Here is a 17,805-nt window from a genome sequence, read left to right on the forward strand (position 1 = left end):
TTCCTACCATCGGACTACGGCGAGCTTGCTATACTTGAACATACAGAAAAAGTACACTTGAGTTTACTTGAGACAACCGTTTTTTAGTCGTTGTTTAGTCTTATTCGTATTATGACTGTGATTCACGACATAACCTGTTCAATATTCACATGAATTGACGTTTGTGGTTTAACATTCTTCTTGACAGTTATAATTTGAAGCCAAGAGCAATGTCAAAATTCTTAAAGGAATTTAATTTTTTTATTCCTACTTCGGTACTTCGAGAAATCGAGAATCTTGAGAATAAAGGTATGGTTTAGTCATAAATTTTTAAATATAATCATAAAGTTTAAAACCTCTGATTGGTAATAGTGGACCCCTAACAGTTGGCGATAAGTTGTTCAATTGGAAAAATTTGGTATTTTTAGTACAGTAGTTAGGGTAAGAAGATGGATGGGGTCTCGAACTATAACGCTTTTTTGGCTGTTCATAAACCGCAACTTGTTCTTTCGGGAGTACCTGAACATTATTGGCATACCCTATGTAAAAAACTGCAAGACCAGATTTTTGACTCTGGCTTGGCCTTTCAACTAGTGCAAATTGATTACGAAGATAGCGAAAGAAGACCATATGACCCTTTATGGAGTGTAATGGCAATATGCGATATAGATCTCAATGATCCGACTCATATTTATCTCATTGATCACGCATGGACATTTAAAGTTAACAATATTAAAGCTAACTTGAGAAATGTGCCCAGTCTTTTAGAAAGAATGTGTAATTTGATGCAAATCTCTTGTGATAAAACTGAAGAGAAAATTGAAGAAGTTGCAAAGTGTGTATGGAAATATGCAAACACCTATTCAATTGCTGGTGATGAATTTTCTATTGAAGATAGAGTACCTGTGTGGTACATTATGGATGAATTGGGTTCTGGAATAACACATTCCGACAACCCAAATTTTCGGGCAGTTCCTTTTATACATGTGCCTAGTCAGATAACGTTTACCATTCTCTTCCCTACTAAAGATATTGAAGAAGGAGATACTATTACAAGGAACTTTGTAGAAGGTCAATATCAAGATCCTCTGCAAAGGGAGGCTATGCTCATTCCGTGGAAATGCTATGAGCACTTTGATGATGATTTTACTCAGGAAGAACCAAACAGAAAATATTTTTTGGATGGTCACTTGGTTGAATCACTGCCAGTTTTGAATAACTTGGAAAACAGAAATATTTTTGATCAACCCTTGAAGGTATTTTCAGAATATAGAATTATAAATGAACATCTCACATCAAGTCACTTTGAAATTGTTGATAATGAGAATGATGCTGATATTTTGTGGTACACTAGTCATTTTAAAGCTTTTAAGGAATTAAGTATTGATTTTCCCAATAAATTTGTTAATCAATTTCCATTTGAATATGTTTTCACAGTGAAAGATTTACTAGCAATTGTTGCAAGAAGGTGTTCAGATAAGAATGTTAAGATGTCTAAATTAGGGACAAGCCCATTATGGCTACCTACAACATTTAATATGAAAACTGAACTACCAAAAATGGTTGCATATTACATGCAAAGAAAAAGACTTGGTTTAGATAATCACTGGATCTGTAAACCATATAACCTTGCGAGGGGTCTTGATACATACATTACCGATAATTTAGACTTTCTTTGTCATTTGCCATTAACAGGTCCAAAGATAGCCCAAAAGTATATTGAAGCACCTGTGCTTTTTCAAAGACCAGATATAGGAGCAGTAAAGTTTGATTTGCGTTATGTAATATTGTTGAAATCAGTTAATCCTACAGAAGTCTACATTTACAACAACTTTTTCTTGAGATTTGCTAATAAAGCATTTGAATTATGTGATTTTGATGATTATGAAAAACATTTCACTGTTATGAATTATGCAGAAGGTGTTGCCTTGTATAGACTGTTATGTGATGATTTTAAGAGGGTGTGGTCTGAACAATATGGTGATTTTAAATGGAGTGAAGTGGAGAAATCAATTTTTGAAATGTTTAAAAACCTCTTTGAAGCTGCAACTTCTAAACCACCACCTTTTGGGATAGCACAGAGTCCTCAGTCAAGAGCACTTTATGCAGCTGATATAATGCTTTCCTGGCATGAATACAATGGAGAGAAAACAATACAACCCAAGCTTTTGGAAGTCAATTGGATGCCAGACTGTAAAAGAGCTTGTGACTACTATTCAGATTTTTATAATGATATCTTTTCACTTCTTTTTCTTAATAAACAAGTAGACACCTGCACACAAATAATTTAAGTCTGTGATAATTGTATAATAGGCAATGAATAATACACTTATATATTGTATCATTTATTACATCAGTTGTACAGCTTTTGCACGAAATTGTCTCAAATTTATATACAATATTTGAAAATTGCTTGATTTTATAAATAGTTATGCTATTTGTTTAATATTATTGTTATTAATAAATTATTAACCTTAATTTTTCTGTAGTATTCTTCTGTCATCATCTTGTATACCACCAAATGGATTTTCATCATCTACTCCTCTATTACTCAGAAGCCATAATACAATAACCAAGATAACAATTGCAAACAATGCTATCCAATACCGCTTGTAAATGCCACCACCTCTTCGGTTACGTGAAGAAGGTAAAGAATTTCTGGAAGTATACCAATTTAAATTAATCAATTATTTATGAATAATATTGATTCATTAAAAAAAATGTGGAGTTTAATTGTAATTTTGATATGATTAATTTTTAGATTGTAAAATTTAAATAAACTCCCTGAATCAGCGTGGTAGTCTTGCATGATAGATAAAAAAATATTGCCTTAATGAATTCAGTATAATCATGAATATACTCACTTCCACCATCTGCTAATCCATGCAAATGTGGACTTCTGTTTGTATTTATTCTCATCATGGTCAAAATTCATAAGCGGCCTGGAATTTTCATCTGTTTTATAAGTTTTCCTTGGTATTTGGGCACCTGTAATTTTAAATTACTTGAAGGTTTACATAATATTAATATATTTTAAAGGAAACTATACAAAACATTACAAGAATACTAAATAATAGATCCTCCAATGAGAGAAATAGGCTATCTACAAAAAGAAACCAGTAACTGAAAAAAATTAATTTAACTTGAATTTAAGATAGTATAGTATAGTAAAGTATAGAATATAAAAGGTACCTTGTAGATTATCAGCCCTTTTAACAGAAGTATTATCATATATGTTAGCTGGTTCATCTGATATTTGCACAATAGAATGTGGTGAACTTGTAGCTGATCGACTTATAGCTTCATCATCACTTGCACCCACTGGAATTCCACGTTGAGTGTCTATAGAATTTATGAAGTAATTAGATTGTTCCATTGGGGACTGGCTGCGTCTGGATGATGCTCCTTTCAGATCTTGTTCATCTGAAAGCTGGATATAATACTTATTATAACCTTCTAGCCATGTATATAATAAGTAACAAAACTATAATCATACCAATGGTAGACCAAGGCCGGCTCTAGCCCAATTGACACCAGCTAACTTTTCCTTTAAAACATCAGCAACAGGAGAGACTAAATTAGGTGGAGGAAACACAGGTGTGGCACAAGAAGGACATTGATATCCAGCAGGTGCTGTAGTCCTCGGTAAGGCACGGTAACGGGATTCCGCACATTCCCAGTGGAATACATCTACAGATAAAATAAATAATGAGAATCTTAAGAAAATTATGTATGTTATACAGTATAAATCAAACTTACGATAGCATGTCAGTCGTATACATTCGCCTTCAGCTAAGCTTTTTGTGCAAATTTCACAAATAGGATTGTAATCGCTATCTTGTAACCATTGAAGGTAGGATTGTATGATGCACTGAAAACATATAAAAGGTAGACATACATTTGTAATTTGCTAGGCCTTAAAGCTACACATAAAAACTAATGATTTACCAAAACGTCTATATTACCTTTGGATGATTTGTCACCATACAATATTCACAAACATTAACTCGATGTTCAAAGCAAAATTGGTTGGTCACTCTTCTTTTAGGACACTTGCAGAGACCCATGGCCGCGGTGTTGTTACAAAAATAAGATCATAAAGTAACAACTATATACATACTTCCATATGGTTTAACAAGATTAAACCCTGGTACCTTTAAAAGTCGCTGAATTTTATTAAACAAACATTGCTATTCGTGTTTCGTGATAGTTGAATCAGCAGCCGACAGCCACGTCTGTTGTCAAAATCGATTGAAATATGAAATGTCATTCATTTCAGTGCATTAACAACAATATGTTCATGTATCACTCACATAATCTGTAATTCGGAACGAATTTTATGCTGTAATAGTTTGTGATCTATGGTTTTCGTAATTCATATTTTCTGTTATAATTTTCATGTTGTTATTTTATTGCACTTTATTTAGAAATGTTAATGTCAATATAAGTTGTTAATTCTGTATAATATTAATATAACACCATGGCGACTAAAATACTAGCTTTAAAAAATTTTGTTCATAGTCCGTTTAAAGTTCTATTTAAGCAGCCAATTTCGTTTAATAATAATAACCTTAAATGTATCAGCACATCTCCGCTTTGTTGTGTAAATTTTTTCAATAAATGTAAGTTATTTCAACATCACATGTAAATATAAGGTATTTTATGCACACAACAACACACTAGAATATGTTTTAGTACCTGCTGAAAAGCTATGGAAATCAGTAACATCTGTAAGTAATGCAGGAGCCAAGAAAGGTCGTGGTAAAGGGGCTGGACGTATTCGCATTAGGGATTTGAACCGAGGGCAAATGATTGGTGTAGGAAAAGTAAACATGTTATGGCCTGGACTTTCTGCACCTGTAATACGTGGGAGGGAGCTACTTAAACAGCAAAGGTTACCTGATGATCCAGAAAGGTAATTATGGTTTAACAGCATTTTTGAAATGTAATTTTAATTTTATTAATACTTATATATTTTTTATAGAATGGAAAAGCTTATCAAATTAAGAGATTCTATGACGAAGTTCAGACGATTAAAATTAAGTCCTATAGAAAGGGGTTGGTCTGGTGTGAGGCTGCCAGGACGCAGCCTTGGGCCCCCTGATCCAGTTGCTGGTGGTGGGTAACATTATTATGACCACAGTTTAGATTAATAAGTCAAAATAATTTCTCCTCAAAAAGACATTCAAGAAAAGAAAGTAGTGGTAAAACTTAAAGAAACTTTATTCTGCATATTCTTTTTTTTTCAGAGGAATTTACTGGGTTTGAAACAAAAGTTCTTCAATTGAGGTCATTACTTATTATGAAAGGAACCCTTGGACGAACAAGAAATTATCAAGCTATGGTAAAGTCTGTGTTTTATAAATTAAAAGTACTACTTGTGTACTACCACTAGTGTTGTTTTATATTTTTTGGGATTTTAGGTAGTAACAGGTAATGGTCAAGGCTTAGCAGGATTTGGCTTAGGCAGGGCAAAGGAGGCAACAGCTGCTTTAAGAAAAGCTAAAAACAGGGCTGGGAAGAAATTGATGCACTTTGATATTTATAATAATCATACAGGTATATTGATAACTTTTACTATTTTCAACTGAAAATATCAGTAAAGTTTCATAATAAGAAAAATGGTTTTCCCTTTTCTATTTCCATGAATCAATCATAATACCTAGGTATAATAGAAATATTAGCCTTTAAATACAAAATTTTCTGAACTCAATATGTGTTGTGTGCTAAATGTAAAAGGAATAAAAATAAAATATGTTTATTATGGAATATAAGATACAGGTATCACTTATTCCACATCGTTAAATTTGTATCGCACATGTCCCTACTCATCGGCAAAGAAGACAAAAAGGTCTAGAGAAAAAGCTGGAAAAACACTGTTTTAAAATAGCAAATTATCACAAAATGGAAAACAACTCTTATTGTGAAACAAATATAGCAAATTTATTAGAAGTAGCCTTTCTAGCATTAGTCCCAGGCCGTTTTATCAATTACACAATTGTTAACTTTATAGTAAACCTTTTTACACAGCTTTTCTTAAATTTATATTGTTCCGAGTATTAACATTATGTGTATGTATGTATTGGCTATGCAGCTAATAATATGTGTAAAAATTATTGTTGTATACTTTTTATTTCAGTTTACCATGATTTCTATACTGCATTTGGAAAAACTAAAATTTTTGTACAAAAACAGAATGAAGGTTATGGTTTAATGGTACATAGAGCTATCAAGGAGATATGCCAAGCGATTGGTATCAAGGATCTTAGAGCTAAAGTGGAAGGATCAAATAATTTACAGCACCTCGTAAAGGCCTTCTTTATTGGTCTTTTACAACAGGTATTGATTAAATTATTTACCTATTCTCTATATTACAATAAATAAATAAGTGCTAAACGGACAACGGACAAGTAGAAGCACAACCTTCTGTACTTGTTACATGTTGTTGCTTTATTAAGATTTAGCATTATCTATGACTATAATTAAAATCCCATATGCTTTGTATTTATTTCAATGTCACCCTTTTTTATTAATATTGACTGACTTGATATGTTTATAAACAGTCAATACACATTATTAAGAGCCATTCAATAATAATGATCCATTTAATTTGCAGCGATCACATCAACAATTAGCGGAAGAAAAGAAATTACATCTAGTCGAGTTTAGGGATGAGAATGAATTTTACCCAATGGTTGTTGCTAGTCCCTCGACAGTTAGGACAAAAGAGGAAATACCAAAAGACGAAACCCTGGATTTCATACAATATGTTATGAATGACAAAGTTATATTAAAGAAGAAGAAATTTCCACCTTTCTACCAAACAATGCCACATTATGAACTATACCTGAAGAAATTTGAAAGGTTCAGAAATCATGAGAAAATTCGCCTCAACCTTAAAGTCGAGTATGGAGAGACAAAAAGCTTTTTAAGTGACAAATATCCAGATGAAAAAGTTGAGAAAGATGATTAATAGTGTAGTAATTTTATTGTAGATATTAGAATATATTATTTGATAAGTTTAATTAGTTGACTATTTGTCTCCAAATATTTTATTTATTTAGCCCGTAAAAAGTAATAATATTGTAAATACTCCTTATTTCGCTAGTAGCGTGATGATATAGCCACGTTTACCGTCTGAATTGATCTCCAAATCATTGAAACCTTCATATTGGTGTAGTTTACGTACCACTGGACAGAAATCAAGCTTCAAATATAAAATCACATACAGCTTCAATATCCGATTTCCTAATAATAATCATTCAAAATAATACCATTTAGTAGTGCTTTTTGACTAGCACTAGTTGTCTACAGGCAAGGTTGGTAAAAACCCCAAAATCTGTGATTCTGTGGTCGCAACACTTGCATACCGAAAAGAATGTGTTATGCGATATCATTCTGCCGAAGTTGTAGGTTCCTATAAGATTTTAAAACCCGTAATAGAAGTAGCGGACCAATTATAACTGCTTTAAATACAGAAAACACTTTCTTTGGTAGAAGCAAGAGAAGAAGGTAGAGGTTTGGCAGAAGGTAGGGCTTCACTGTTCACCGGAAACCGATATTCAGCCATGTCAGAATAAAAAAATATATAACTTTAAACGCCCTAACGGTTAATGGCTAATTAAAGGCTTCATACAATAATATACGAAAATGGTTGTCCTTATTGTTGAATGACTTGTTGCTTCCTAATACCAAATGAATTGATAATACTTAGAAAACTTTTTTTAAGATTGCCCAAGTTTCTTATCAGTTTTGTCTATGGCACTGAGATTGCATTTGGCAGTCGTGTTGTATGAAAATTGGATACCAAGTCCAAAACTAAATTTGAGTATGCAAATTTTAATCTCGATTCATAGTACATAAACATCATCATTTCATGGTCATTTTGGCTTTGTATGGCAGCCATATTTTATCGGCCATTTGGATTTATTTCATGCAAGTTATCAATAATTGCCTGCAGTGGCGGATAAAAAATCATTTATTCATATAGATAACACAATGTACACTTATGAACGTCAATAAAAAAGAAATATACATTACATACATTAAATGCTTCTAAATTTACATTTACTGCCAGTTCTCAAATCAAGGGCGTAGAACGGAAGAGAAAAACTGGCAATAAACTCTCCGCCACTCTTTTTAATCGCCAAGTTTTTTTTTGTATTACACAACATTTGTAAGGAGATAGAAGTCTGCAACAAAATTTGCTGGTGACTTTCTACTCACACTTGTCAGTGTAAATTCGGTGTTGGTACAACTACAGTATTCCAGAGTAAACAACTGGTTCGCCGCCCCCCAATCAGTAATCCACGTCATCGCCCTCAGCTCACACTTGTATAAGTGAAAAGAGCGAAATTGCAGAATATGTTTTTCCCTCTTCCCCCCTTATATTAGGTCCTTACATATGAAATTGGCGTTTTGTACGGGAGGAACAAAAAGTCGAATATTTTTAAATATAATATATTTAAGTAATCGAAGTACTATGAACCATTGTTTTCTATGCACTTTTGCCATCTCAAAGGTAGTTCATTGATCCCTTTACTAAAACCAGTCGAACGGGAATCAATAAAATCTGTGAAGGCGATTTGGACTGCCCCATCAGGGTAAAATTTTTTCCCTTGCAAGAAGTTGTCCAAATTTCGAAAAAAATGGTAATCTGTTGGAGCAAGGTCCGGGGAGTACGGAGGATGTCTTAGACATTCCAATTGGAGCTCTTCTAATTTGGTAGCCGTCTGTTGTGCAGTGTGTGGTCTAGCGTTGTCGTGAAGTAGCAGTGGTGTGGAGCGATTGACCTGCCTAGGTTGTTTAGTAGCGGCTTTTCCATCATGGTTTGCAATTGCTGACAATAGACATTAGCCGTAATAGTCTGGCCAGATTTGAGAAAACTGCAGGGAACTATACCGGCACTAGTCCACCAAACGCTTACAAGTAACTTTTTTGGGGTTAATTTTCGCTTGGGGCAGGATTTGGCTGGCTGGCCAGGATCCAACCTGAGCGCTTCCGATTATCGTAAAGAATTCATTTTTCATCACAGGTAATGATTCGGTTTAAAATACCTTCATTATTGTGCCGGTTCAGTAATGTAACGCAGCAGTCGACGCGCGTTTGCCGGTTTGCTTCAGTCAATTCGTGAGGTACCCACCTTTCAAGCTTTTTAATCTTCCCAATTTGCTTTAAGTGAATTAAAACAGTTTTATCACTAACACCGCAGCCTGCAGCTACTCGTACTCGTAAATAATGCGATACTTTAAGTTTTCCATTTTGTAAAATGAGTGACGCAAACAGAAAAAAAAAACAAATGAATGACGGTCATCGAAGCACAAATACATGAGTAAATAGCTGTACAAATTTGAATTTGAAATTCCTAACCAAAGAGGAGGTATTTGAGGTCAAAGTTGACTTTTCGTCCACAGTAAATAAAAGACTTGTTTTTCCATTTTTATTTATATGAATAGAAATGATACATTATTACTACGTGTAATTATAAAAAAAATTAGAACATAAAAATCGATTTTTCTATATAAAATTAAAGTTTTTATTCTACTTTCTAAATATCACATTTAGGTAAAATTCCGATCGCCAATATAGGTAACCATATTCGAAGAAAAATCTGATCAATTTTAAAATATTTTCTTTATTTACATACTACATAAATTATATACTAAATGCTCTAAAATGCTAGAGAAATGTTTAAGCACCTTGTATATTTACAAACAATTTAAAATTGAGCCCAAAGGACACGACCTTAAAAATACCAAAGTATATGAAAAAGTTATGTTTTACTATAAAATAGTATCATATCATGAGTATCATAGTATATTGGGTCAAATGAGTGATTTTCAGAATATAATAGGTATTTTTGACAAAACAAAAGTTTGTCTTGCGCATATCAGAATCGTCACCATTGATACAGTCGTACGAGATTCGGCTGCGGGATCAGTGCGTTCATCTGTTATTTGCATAAAATCAAATTGGTATGTATATTTATAATTAGAAGAATACATATCTAGTCTAGTCCAAGTTGCCTATCAATATTAGATTTTTGGGTAAAGACTTCGTTCACTTGTTTTTTTAAATAAAATATATATACGTAATGTAGACGATTACGGCAAATTACAAAGTACAATTGTATATCAAATTGAAGCTATTAATTATCTATGGGTTGCCTGGCCAAATTTTAATAGGTAACTTGGTAGATATGTATTCTCCTAATTATATACATAAAAATTTGGTTTTTAGCAAATAACAGATGAACGCACTAATCCTGCAGCCGGATCTTAGACTACAGTGTTTGCAGTGTTTGAAAGATTCGGGCCCGTACTTAGAACATAAATCAAACCTAGTCTCTAGAGCTGTCAATTTTTTTGTATGAAGTTTGACATATTTGACAGAGCTCAAATCGAGGTTCTGACTTGAGACACGATAATTAAAATATGAATCTCAGAGTCGAAACTAAGTATTTCTTTCCCTTCTTTTTATACAGATTTATTTAAAAAAATATTATATATATTATAATAATATCAATTAAGAATTTTCGTTCAGGCCCAGAGTTTTTGAGATGTAGATCAAAGAGTAAAAAAAAAAACAGTTGCTAACACCGAATCTCAATATTTGGTGCAAATTCAATACAATACAAATTTGTTCCTTAGATATATAAAAATCACTGTATATAAAATTAGGCTCACGTTATATAATTTTCGTTTCCTTCACCGTTTGGAATCTGGAGATCAATAAGGTTTAATCTGTTGTATCTGGAATAAAAACTGTAGCGTTTATTTCTTGAACCTATGATTTTTTATTATTATATAAAGGTTGCAAATCTTTTTTAGTCCCATAAACCCCGTATGGGGCATTTATTTGTCTATTAAACTCAAACACAAAATAACTTTATTCGTATAGGTACACGAGTACACTTATGAACGTCAGAAAATAAGTTAAATTAATTGTAAATTTATATTTACTACCAGTTCGCAAGTCAAGGGCGTAGAAAGGTAAGAAGAACTGGCAAGAGACTTTCCGCCACTCTTTTTAACCAGAAACATTATGATTCTGGTAATCCAGTAATATATGTAAATATCTATGCGTCAGAAAATGAGGGGATGGAGAGCAAGGGGATGCCCAACACGGGAACAGACCAGTAATGGGCTTCAACTTACTTCAACTTCGACCAGTTATGTTTCAATGGAAGCATTATAATGCATTGCATATAATGCATTCAGATTAGCAATGAGCCCGCGATCGGGGAGGTAAAGGCAAAATACAATTTAAAAATTATAATAATATTTATGATATATAGACTTTACGAGAATCTGTAAAATGTTTAGTGAGCGAAATGGTTCTTTCAGTGATGTCTCCCTGTACCAGGAGGGTGCTATGAACTAGTCAGACACGGAAACAATGGCTTGAATTAATAATTAAATAACATTGATCAATATAAATAACGACAAATGAACGACTATTTGATAGTCTGTAGTAATTCATCGAGACATTGTTGAATTTTCTGAAAACCGTAGGCAACTGGAAAGCATGTTACAAGAATTGGCGGAGGAGAGTGCTAAAGCAGGACTATCAATGAATATCTCAAAGAGTAAAGTGATGACAAATTCAATTGAATTGCCAATAAACGTGAACGAAGATGAAGTTGAATATGTAAATGAGTGTACTTAGGACATTTGATAGCTAATAAAGAATGCATGGGCAAAGAACTGGACCGTAGAGTTACAAATACTTGGAAAAGATACTGGTCACTGCCAGAAATAATGAAAAACAGGAACTTGAAAGTGTTTTAGAAAAGAAAAGTATTTGATGCCTGTATATCACCGTGCCTGATATACGCATGTCAAACCCGGTCACTCACTGACAAAAAACAAGAAAATAAACTAATAGTATGAAAAGAGAAACAGAAAAGTATCGAAAGGAGTGTTCTAGGTCTGAAATTAAAGATGGGTAAAACTAGAAGAAGAAGTACATGACAAAGTTTAAAAATGCTGTTACTCCTAGTAAAAGACTGAAATGAAAATGGACAGGACACATGAGAGAAGATAAAGATAAAAGGACGAAGAAAGTGACGGAATGGCTTCCTCGTTATAACAAAAGAAGATGAGGAAGACAAATAAAAAGATGGGAAGATGATGTGCTAAGAGCAGCTGGTCCTATGTGGATGCGTAAAGCTAGAACCAGAGAAGAGTGGATGCGCTTACAGGAGGCCTATGTCCAAGGACAAGCTGTTTAACAAAAACCAACCGGCTTGCCGATTAATTATTTGTATTAATTTTTTTATTTTAGTATTTCACGTTTTCATACACAGTACATATGTATGAAAACTACAGCAATAAAGGCTTTTATTAATATTATTATAGTAATTCATAGTGTTCATTATTAATAGTGAACAAATGTGACTTTGACGTTATTAAATGACAATGACAGCTGACATTAACGCCATCGCTCCGACATAATGTTTAGTTCAAAAGAAAGTGCACTAGCACCGGATTTCCGGTTTCCCGGTGCCGTGGGCAGTTGGTCTCTTCCGTTGAACATGTCAACAGTAATATACTAATTACTACAACACTTAAAATTTCATGATACAACTGTTGCGCAATAAGAATACTTTTACGTTTCAGCATAGGACAGGTTGAGAACATGTTGTTAATTTTTATAGAATGTATAAAGTTTTGAATCGTTAGTGAAAATTTTGTTTTTAAGAAAGTGATTAAAATTAATGAGATGTCATCTACTAAAGTTTATAATAAGTATCAGTGTAAATAAATGTTACCGGCATGATCTGTCCTGCGCCACTTATCAGCGTGGTCCCTGCACAGCTCCGGGGCCAAGGCGGCTCTGACGCCGCCCAGAAGGTCCGCTGCACCAGCGGCCGCTAAAGCCAAAGGCGCGACAGCAGCGCCCGGCAACTGACGCAATACGCCCGTACCGCGCCCACGCCGGGCTGCCATTGTTATATTTGCCGCCGTTTCCGCAAAACCCTAAAATAAATTTATGAACATTATTAAGTCATGTAAATACATGACTCATTCTCACGGTCCGCCTTAACCGAGCGTGCGAGCGAGAGCACGGGATAAGCGATAAGCTTTTGGCTTGTGATGCATTTATCTCTTTTCCACTCCATAGGACGATGTTTAACACGTGAACTGTTTTGTCAACTGTTTATAAAGCAAAGTGAAAAGTTAATATGAATACATCGTTTATTAAAACAACAATTGCGGCAAAAAAGGAAAAAAAATCTTGCATTCTAAGAATTTGTTTAGCGATATCTCATATTAGTTCTTTGATAATTAATAAAAAATTGATTCACTCCTTTAATGATATTAATACAATTCATAAAAGTATGCAATTTTTTCTTATGACGTTATAACGTAAATTATTATCCGTTAACCGACTTTACAGACAGCCAATTTATTAAATAGTCATTTTATAGGAAGGCAACTTAAAAAAAATAAAGTTTTATATTAAACAAATCTTAATCTCTGTACTATATAATATATTGTATACTCACATCTCTGACAGTATGGTATGCGCTCGTCACCCCCTCCCTGATATCAGTGGGCTGTCTTGCGGGGTCACGTCTGCGGCGTCTCTCACGCCTCTCGTAGCCCATTGTCAGCGCGGGCGCTGGTGTCAACATGTCAAATGCTGTTTCTGCCGTAGCCTGTGAATAAATAATTAATTAGCTGGAGCTATAGTATAGTCTCGAAAATCTTTCATAAAATACGGAAACGGTACGTCATTGCTACTCTATGGAATCAAATGTATTTTTTAAAGATGTAGCCACTAGGGCAGCCATTACGCGTTATTGATAATATTATTTTCGACTTTCTAGTACTTTACACCACATACTGGTCAAGTTTTAGATATAAAGAGTCACTGCGGGTAGTCACACAATGTCCACAATGTCCAAGAATCTCCAAAAATTGCGTAATACTTGAACACAACCTAAGCTTAGTATAAGTAAGTATTATTATTATTACAAAGTAAGTAAGTATTATTATTATTACAAAGTAAGTAAGTATTATTATTATTACAAAGACAATCTCATCTTCAAAGCTTTGTTTGGAATCAAGACCTATAATAATAAAATAGCTGTAAGTGAGTCTTAATTCATATGAAAACAAAATTTTACGTTAAAATAATTTCCATATATGTATTCTTTAACGCGCTTAAAAGTGTCATAGAACATAGAGTAGATAAAAAAGCATTTCTGTCAACTCTATGTTCTATGGCTGAAAAACAAATTTTGTTGGAAGTACAATCTTCGTGGTACACCATAACAATTTTTATAAATTTCAAATATTGATAATACCTGTATGAGATGTAAGATCCTTGCTGTAATGTCTAACGCGGCGACAGCAGTACGAGCGGTGAAAGAAGCCGCTCCACGCCTCAAGCCGTGAACTAAGCGGCCGTCTCTTCGCCATTGCTCCACTGGCAGCCACACCAGGTCACGTATACCCGTTACTATAAATACAAATAATAAAAATAGGCCGAATTAAAATATTTTGAAAGCAGAAAAAATAGATTTTCATACGCCAGTCACCTGACAAAACGGTCACAGTTTAATCGTATTAACGACGATGTATACTATGTTGTAGCAGTGTTGGCCTAGTGGCTTCAGCATGCGACTCATCCCTGAGATCGTAGGTTCGAACCCCGGCCTTGCACGCACGCATTTAGCATGAGCTCGAACGGTGAAAGAAAACATCGTGAGGAAACCGGTTTGTCTTAGACCCAAAAAGTCGACGTGTGTCAGGCACAGAAGGCTGATCACCTACTTGCCTATTCGATTAACAAATGACTATGAAACAGATATAGAATCTGAGGCCCAGACCTAAATAGGTTGTAGCGCCATTGATTATTATTATACTAAGTTGTAAATAACATGTCTTCGCATTCTAATCACAATAACCTCCTGGAGTTGAATTTCGTCGGAGGCTTTTAATCGAAATATATTTCTGTAATGTGGTACTATATAGGGACTGGTACAACGTTGTAATTATGAATGTTTATGTTGAATTTTAGTATTTTACATAAATAAAAATCAATTTGTTTATATTCTTTAGTCAATAGTAAATAATCTGATATGGTTTTTAAAATCTTAAGAGGACGAATTCTCGTTTAAAACACGTATCCAAGTTACAACTGTCTGGAGTACAGGAGAGAGTTTATATAGAAAAACTATTTTGACAGTTCTCAACCATTACAGTTTGACAGTTCTCAACCATTACAGTTTGACAGTTCTCAACCATTACAGTTTGACATTCAAATTTTTTTACAAACACAGAATGCGGCAAATAGCTTTATCCATATTCTACATAATACATTGAGTATATCAAGTTTCATCACACATTATCTAGGAACTACACATATTAAATACCTACAGAAAATGCGTAGATATCTCAAAAAATACTGAGCATATTTTGATGAAATTTTAGGTAGCTGAAATACGAGATCTAGTTTTAATGTTACTTACTTATTTGTAACAGGGAATGCATGGGCCCAATCCCGCTGAGAAGACCGGGGAGCTGATGCCGCTTGATGTCTGACAGCCACTCATGCAAAGCCCACTGAACAAGCTTTTCTAAGCCCAACAGTCCTAGTCTGAAAGGTTATTTATGAAACTGTTTGAAATACTGACAAGGCTCGAGGTACTAAGAGAGACAAGTTCTTTTCATATTATTAGTGTAGATAAATTATAACGGAATGACTGTCTCCAGCATAAGGAGGACCCTCGATCAGTCCAACTCCTAAATAGCCGGCCCGAAGATTAAAGTTAAAAAAGAGAAGTTAAATATATCCTAAGAGGATAACTTGGTTAGCGCGTTTCAAGGTATGAGGTCAACACGGTGACCTTACAGCCGTAGATTGTAGGTAAGGCTACGTTATTATTTTCGTTACTTCTCCTATTTGTGTATGGTAAACGATTGGGGGGGGGGGGGGGGTGTGGGACCTCTTATAAAACGTTACGATGCGGGGCGGGGATTGCATTATTGTTAGTATTATTTTCCACTTTCCAGTCATGGGGGGTGGTACTACAGTATCATGGTAATACAGAAAAGGTTACGGCACGTTTCATGGGAGGGAGAATTTCCAAAAATTTCGTGACGTAATACTTGGAACGCTTCTTTTATAGTATATTATATTTGTTTATACATTTAAATGTTTTTTCGTAAACCGCCGCCCTTTGAGGAATTGGTACGGATCTTGAACGACCCTAAGTCGAATTGGTTCGGAAATACTTCAGTGGGCAGCTGGTTCCACAAAGTCAAAAAAAAACCGCGGTAAAAACTGCATTAAAAAACGGTCAGTTGTGTAACGACGGACGTAGAAGTGATACGGCGAGATACATATGTTATTTCGTATTCTGCCTCGACGTCCGATGATGAAACTTAGCTGCAGGCAACCTGAACAATGTGTTCATGTCGCGACTGCCAAACTAATATTAAAAAATGTTTCAGAAAGTATTATCAATGACTAGGTCTGTCTTACTATGCCCACTGAGTGTATATAACCTAACACATAGGTTTTTTCAGATAACAAAAAAATGGGACAGGAGGAAAATGAACAAGCACTTCTTATAATGTGTTCACTGCCATCCATGGACATCTGCAACACCGGGAGGCTGTATAAAAATTTAAGATAATGTAAAATCGTTCCGAGTTGTTAATCACCTTAGTTTTAAATAATATTTATAGACCCTTACTTATAATCCAGTCTTTTAAGCGTGAGTTCGGAACAGTTGAGTTGTCCCAGCCCCATTAATAGTCCAGCCACGGGCCCCGCAGATAGATCGACTCTCTTCCCCACGTAATCCAGACGTATCGGCACTTCCGGAGAAAATACGACACGCCTGTAATTAATGCGAAAATTTGAAAATTATCTTACAATGACACATGTAATATTTATGGTTAGTCAAATTGCCTTTTATTAAGAAATTTCACAAAGAAATCACAGGGAAAACAAACAAATTACTTTTTATTATCACGATTATTACTATATTTGCCATTAAGCACGCGAATCCCGGTTTTTTTTTAAATTGAGATAATTCTACGTACTCATGGAACCTTTTTTAATATTTTTTGTCCGAACTTTAAAAAATATAAAAATAATATATGTACAAACATCGAAAATCCTAAGAATAAGTAATTATTGTCGTTCGTAAATGCAAACATTCACATTCACATGTCATTTTTCAAATATCCATATATCACAAAAGGTTTTAGTAATATAATGTAACTGTGTCACTGTACTGTACAGTAATTATGAAAAATGCCAAACACACTACGCTACAAAATGGTAAAATAAAATCTGGTAGCACGAAATATTATTTAACTATATGATGGCTAGATAGTTCATAATATAATTTCACTTTCAAAAATGTATAGTGGTACATATCCAGTGTATAATAATAATATAATAATAAAATATGTTTATTAATTTCAAGTACAATTTCATTACAATGTGTAAGATTTGGGAACCCTTTTAAGTAAAAAATACCTGTGTCAGGGTTTCCGGCTCTTTCATAACAAACTTAGTTATACATTCCTTAAAATATTTAATTTATATATAATTTAGTTAAATCTTCTATTAACTTTTTTTTCTTCTTTTTTTGTTATTGATTTTTAACTGTTATCAACACACTGGAGTGCATAAGTGAGTGTGTGAGTGTGTGAGTGAGTGAGTGAGTGAGTGAGTGAGTCAGTGAGTGAATGAATAAAGTCTGTACTACATACTAGGCCTCAGAAGAAGCTCCAACTCTGCGTAGGGTATGTTCATGAGCCAGTCCTTTAGTCGTATTTTTAGATTGTAGACGGTAAG

At 34.1% G+C, this 17,805-nt stretch overlaps 4 protein-coding genes across 4 annotated transcripts in view; 2 read left to right on the forward strand and 2 right to left on the reverse strand.

Moving 5' to 3' along the window:
• The first annotated feature begins 185 nt into the window (after positions 1 to 185).
• Positions 186 to 2,285, forward strand: LOC123719277 (tubulin--tyrosine ligase-like protein 12). Its single transcript, XM_045676169.1, has one exon. The coding sequence runs from the start codon at positions 429 to 431 to the stop codon at positions 2,268 to 2,270; it is 1,842 nt and encodes a 613-aa protein (XP_045532125.1). The 5' UTR covers positions 186 to 428; the 3' UTR covers positions 2,271 to 2,285.
• Positions 2,286 to 2,453: 168 nt separating this feature from the next.
• Positions 2,454 to 4,230, reverse strand: LOC123719308 (zinc finger protein-like 1 homolog). The gene is made up of 6 exons (XM_045676171.1): positions 3,945 to 4,230; positions 3,739 to 3,850; positions 3,476 to 3,669; positions 3,172 to 3,409; positions 2,844 to 2,967; positions 2,454 to 2,637 (listed from the first exon to the last, which is right to left on the reverse strand). The coding sequence occupies exons 1-6, from the start codon at positions 4,044 to 4,046 to the stop codon at positions 2,454 to 2,456; spliced, it is 954 nt and encodes a 317-aa protein (XP_045532127.1). The 5' UTR covers positions 4,047 to 4,230.
• A 126-nt stretch (positions 4,231 to 4,356) lies between these two features.
• Positions 4,357 to 7,004, forward strand: LOC123719292 (28S ribosomal protein S5, mitochondrial). Its single transcript, XM_045676170.1, has 7 exons — positions 4,357 to 4,601; positions 4,675 to 4,894; positions 4,964 to 5,097; positions 5,229 to 5,323; positions 5,403 to 5,538; positions 6,119 to 6,318; positions 6,596 to 7,004. Exons 1-7 carry the CDS (start codon positions 4,460 to 4,462, stop codon positions 6,950 to 6,952), a joined length of 1,284 nt encoding a protein of 427 aa, XP_045532126.1. The 5' UTR covers positions 4,357 to 4,459; the 3' UTR covers positions 6,953 to 7,004.
• A 2,416-nt stretch (positions 7,005 to 9,420) lies between these two features.
• LOC123717657 (autophagy-related protein 2 homolog A) overlaps positions 9,421 to 17,805 on the reverse strand; it is a 35,203-nt gene continuing 26,818 nt past the window's right edge. The window contains exons 33-38 of the mRNA XM_045673765.1: positions 16,691 to 16,837; positions 15,461 to 15,588; positions 14,294 to 14,448; positions 13,490 to 13,642; positions 12,752 to 12,959; positions 9,421 to 10,730 (exon numbers count right to left, since the gene is read on the reverse strand). Coding sequence (XP_045529721.1) covers positions 10,717 to 10,730; positions 12,752 to 12,959; positions 13,490 to 13,642; positions 14,294 to 14,448; positions 15,461 to 15,588; positions 16,691 to 16,837 — 805 coding nt within the window. The 3' untranslated portion in view covers positions 9,421 to 10,716. The remainder of the gene's footprint in view (positions 10,731 to 12,751; positions 12,960 to 13,489; positions 13,643 to 14,293; positions 14,449 to 15,460; positions 15,589 to 16,690; positions 16,838 to 17,805) is intronic.

Source organism: Pieris brassicae, chromosome 2 (genome assembly GCF_905147105.1).
Source record: "Pieris brassicae chromosome 2, ilPieBrab1.1, whole genome shotgun sequence".
Lineage (NCBI taxonomy): Eukaryota > Metazoa > Arthropoda > Insecta > Lepidoptera > Pieridae > Pieris > Pieris brassicae.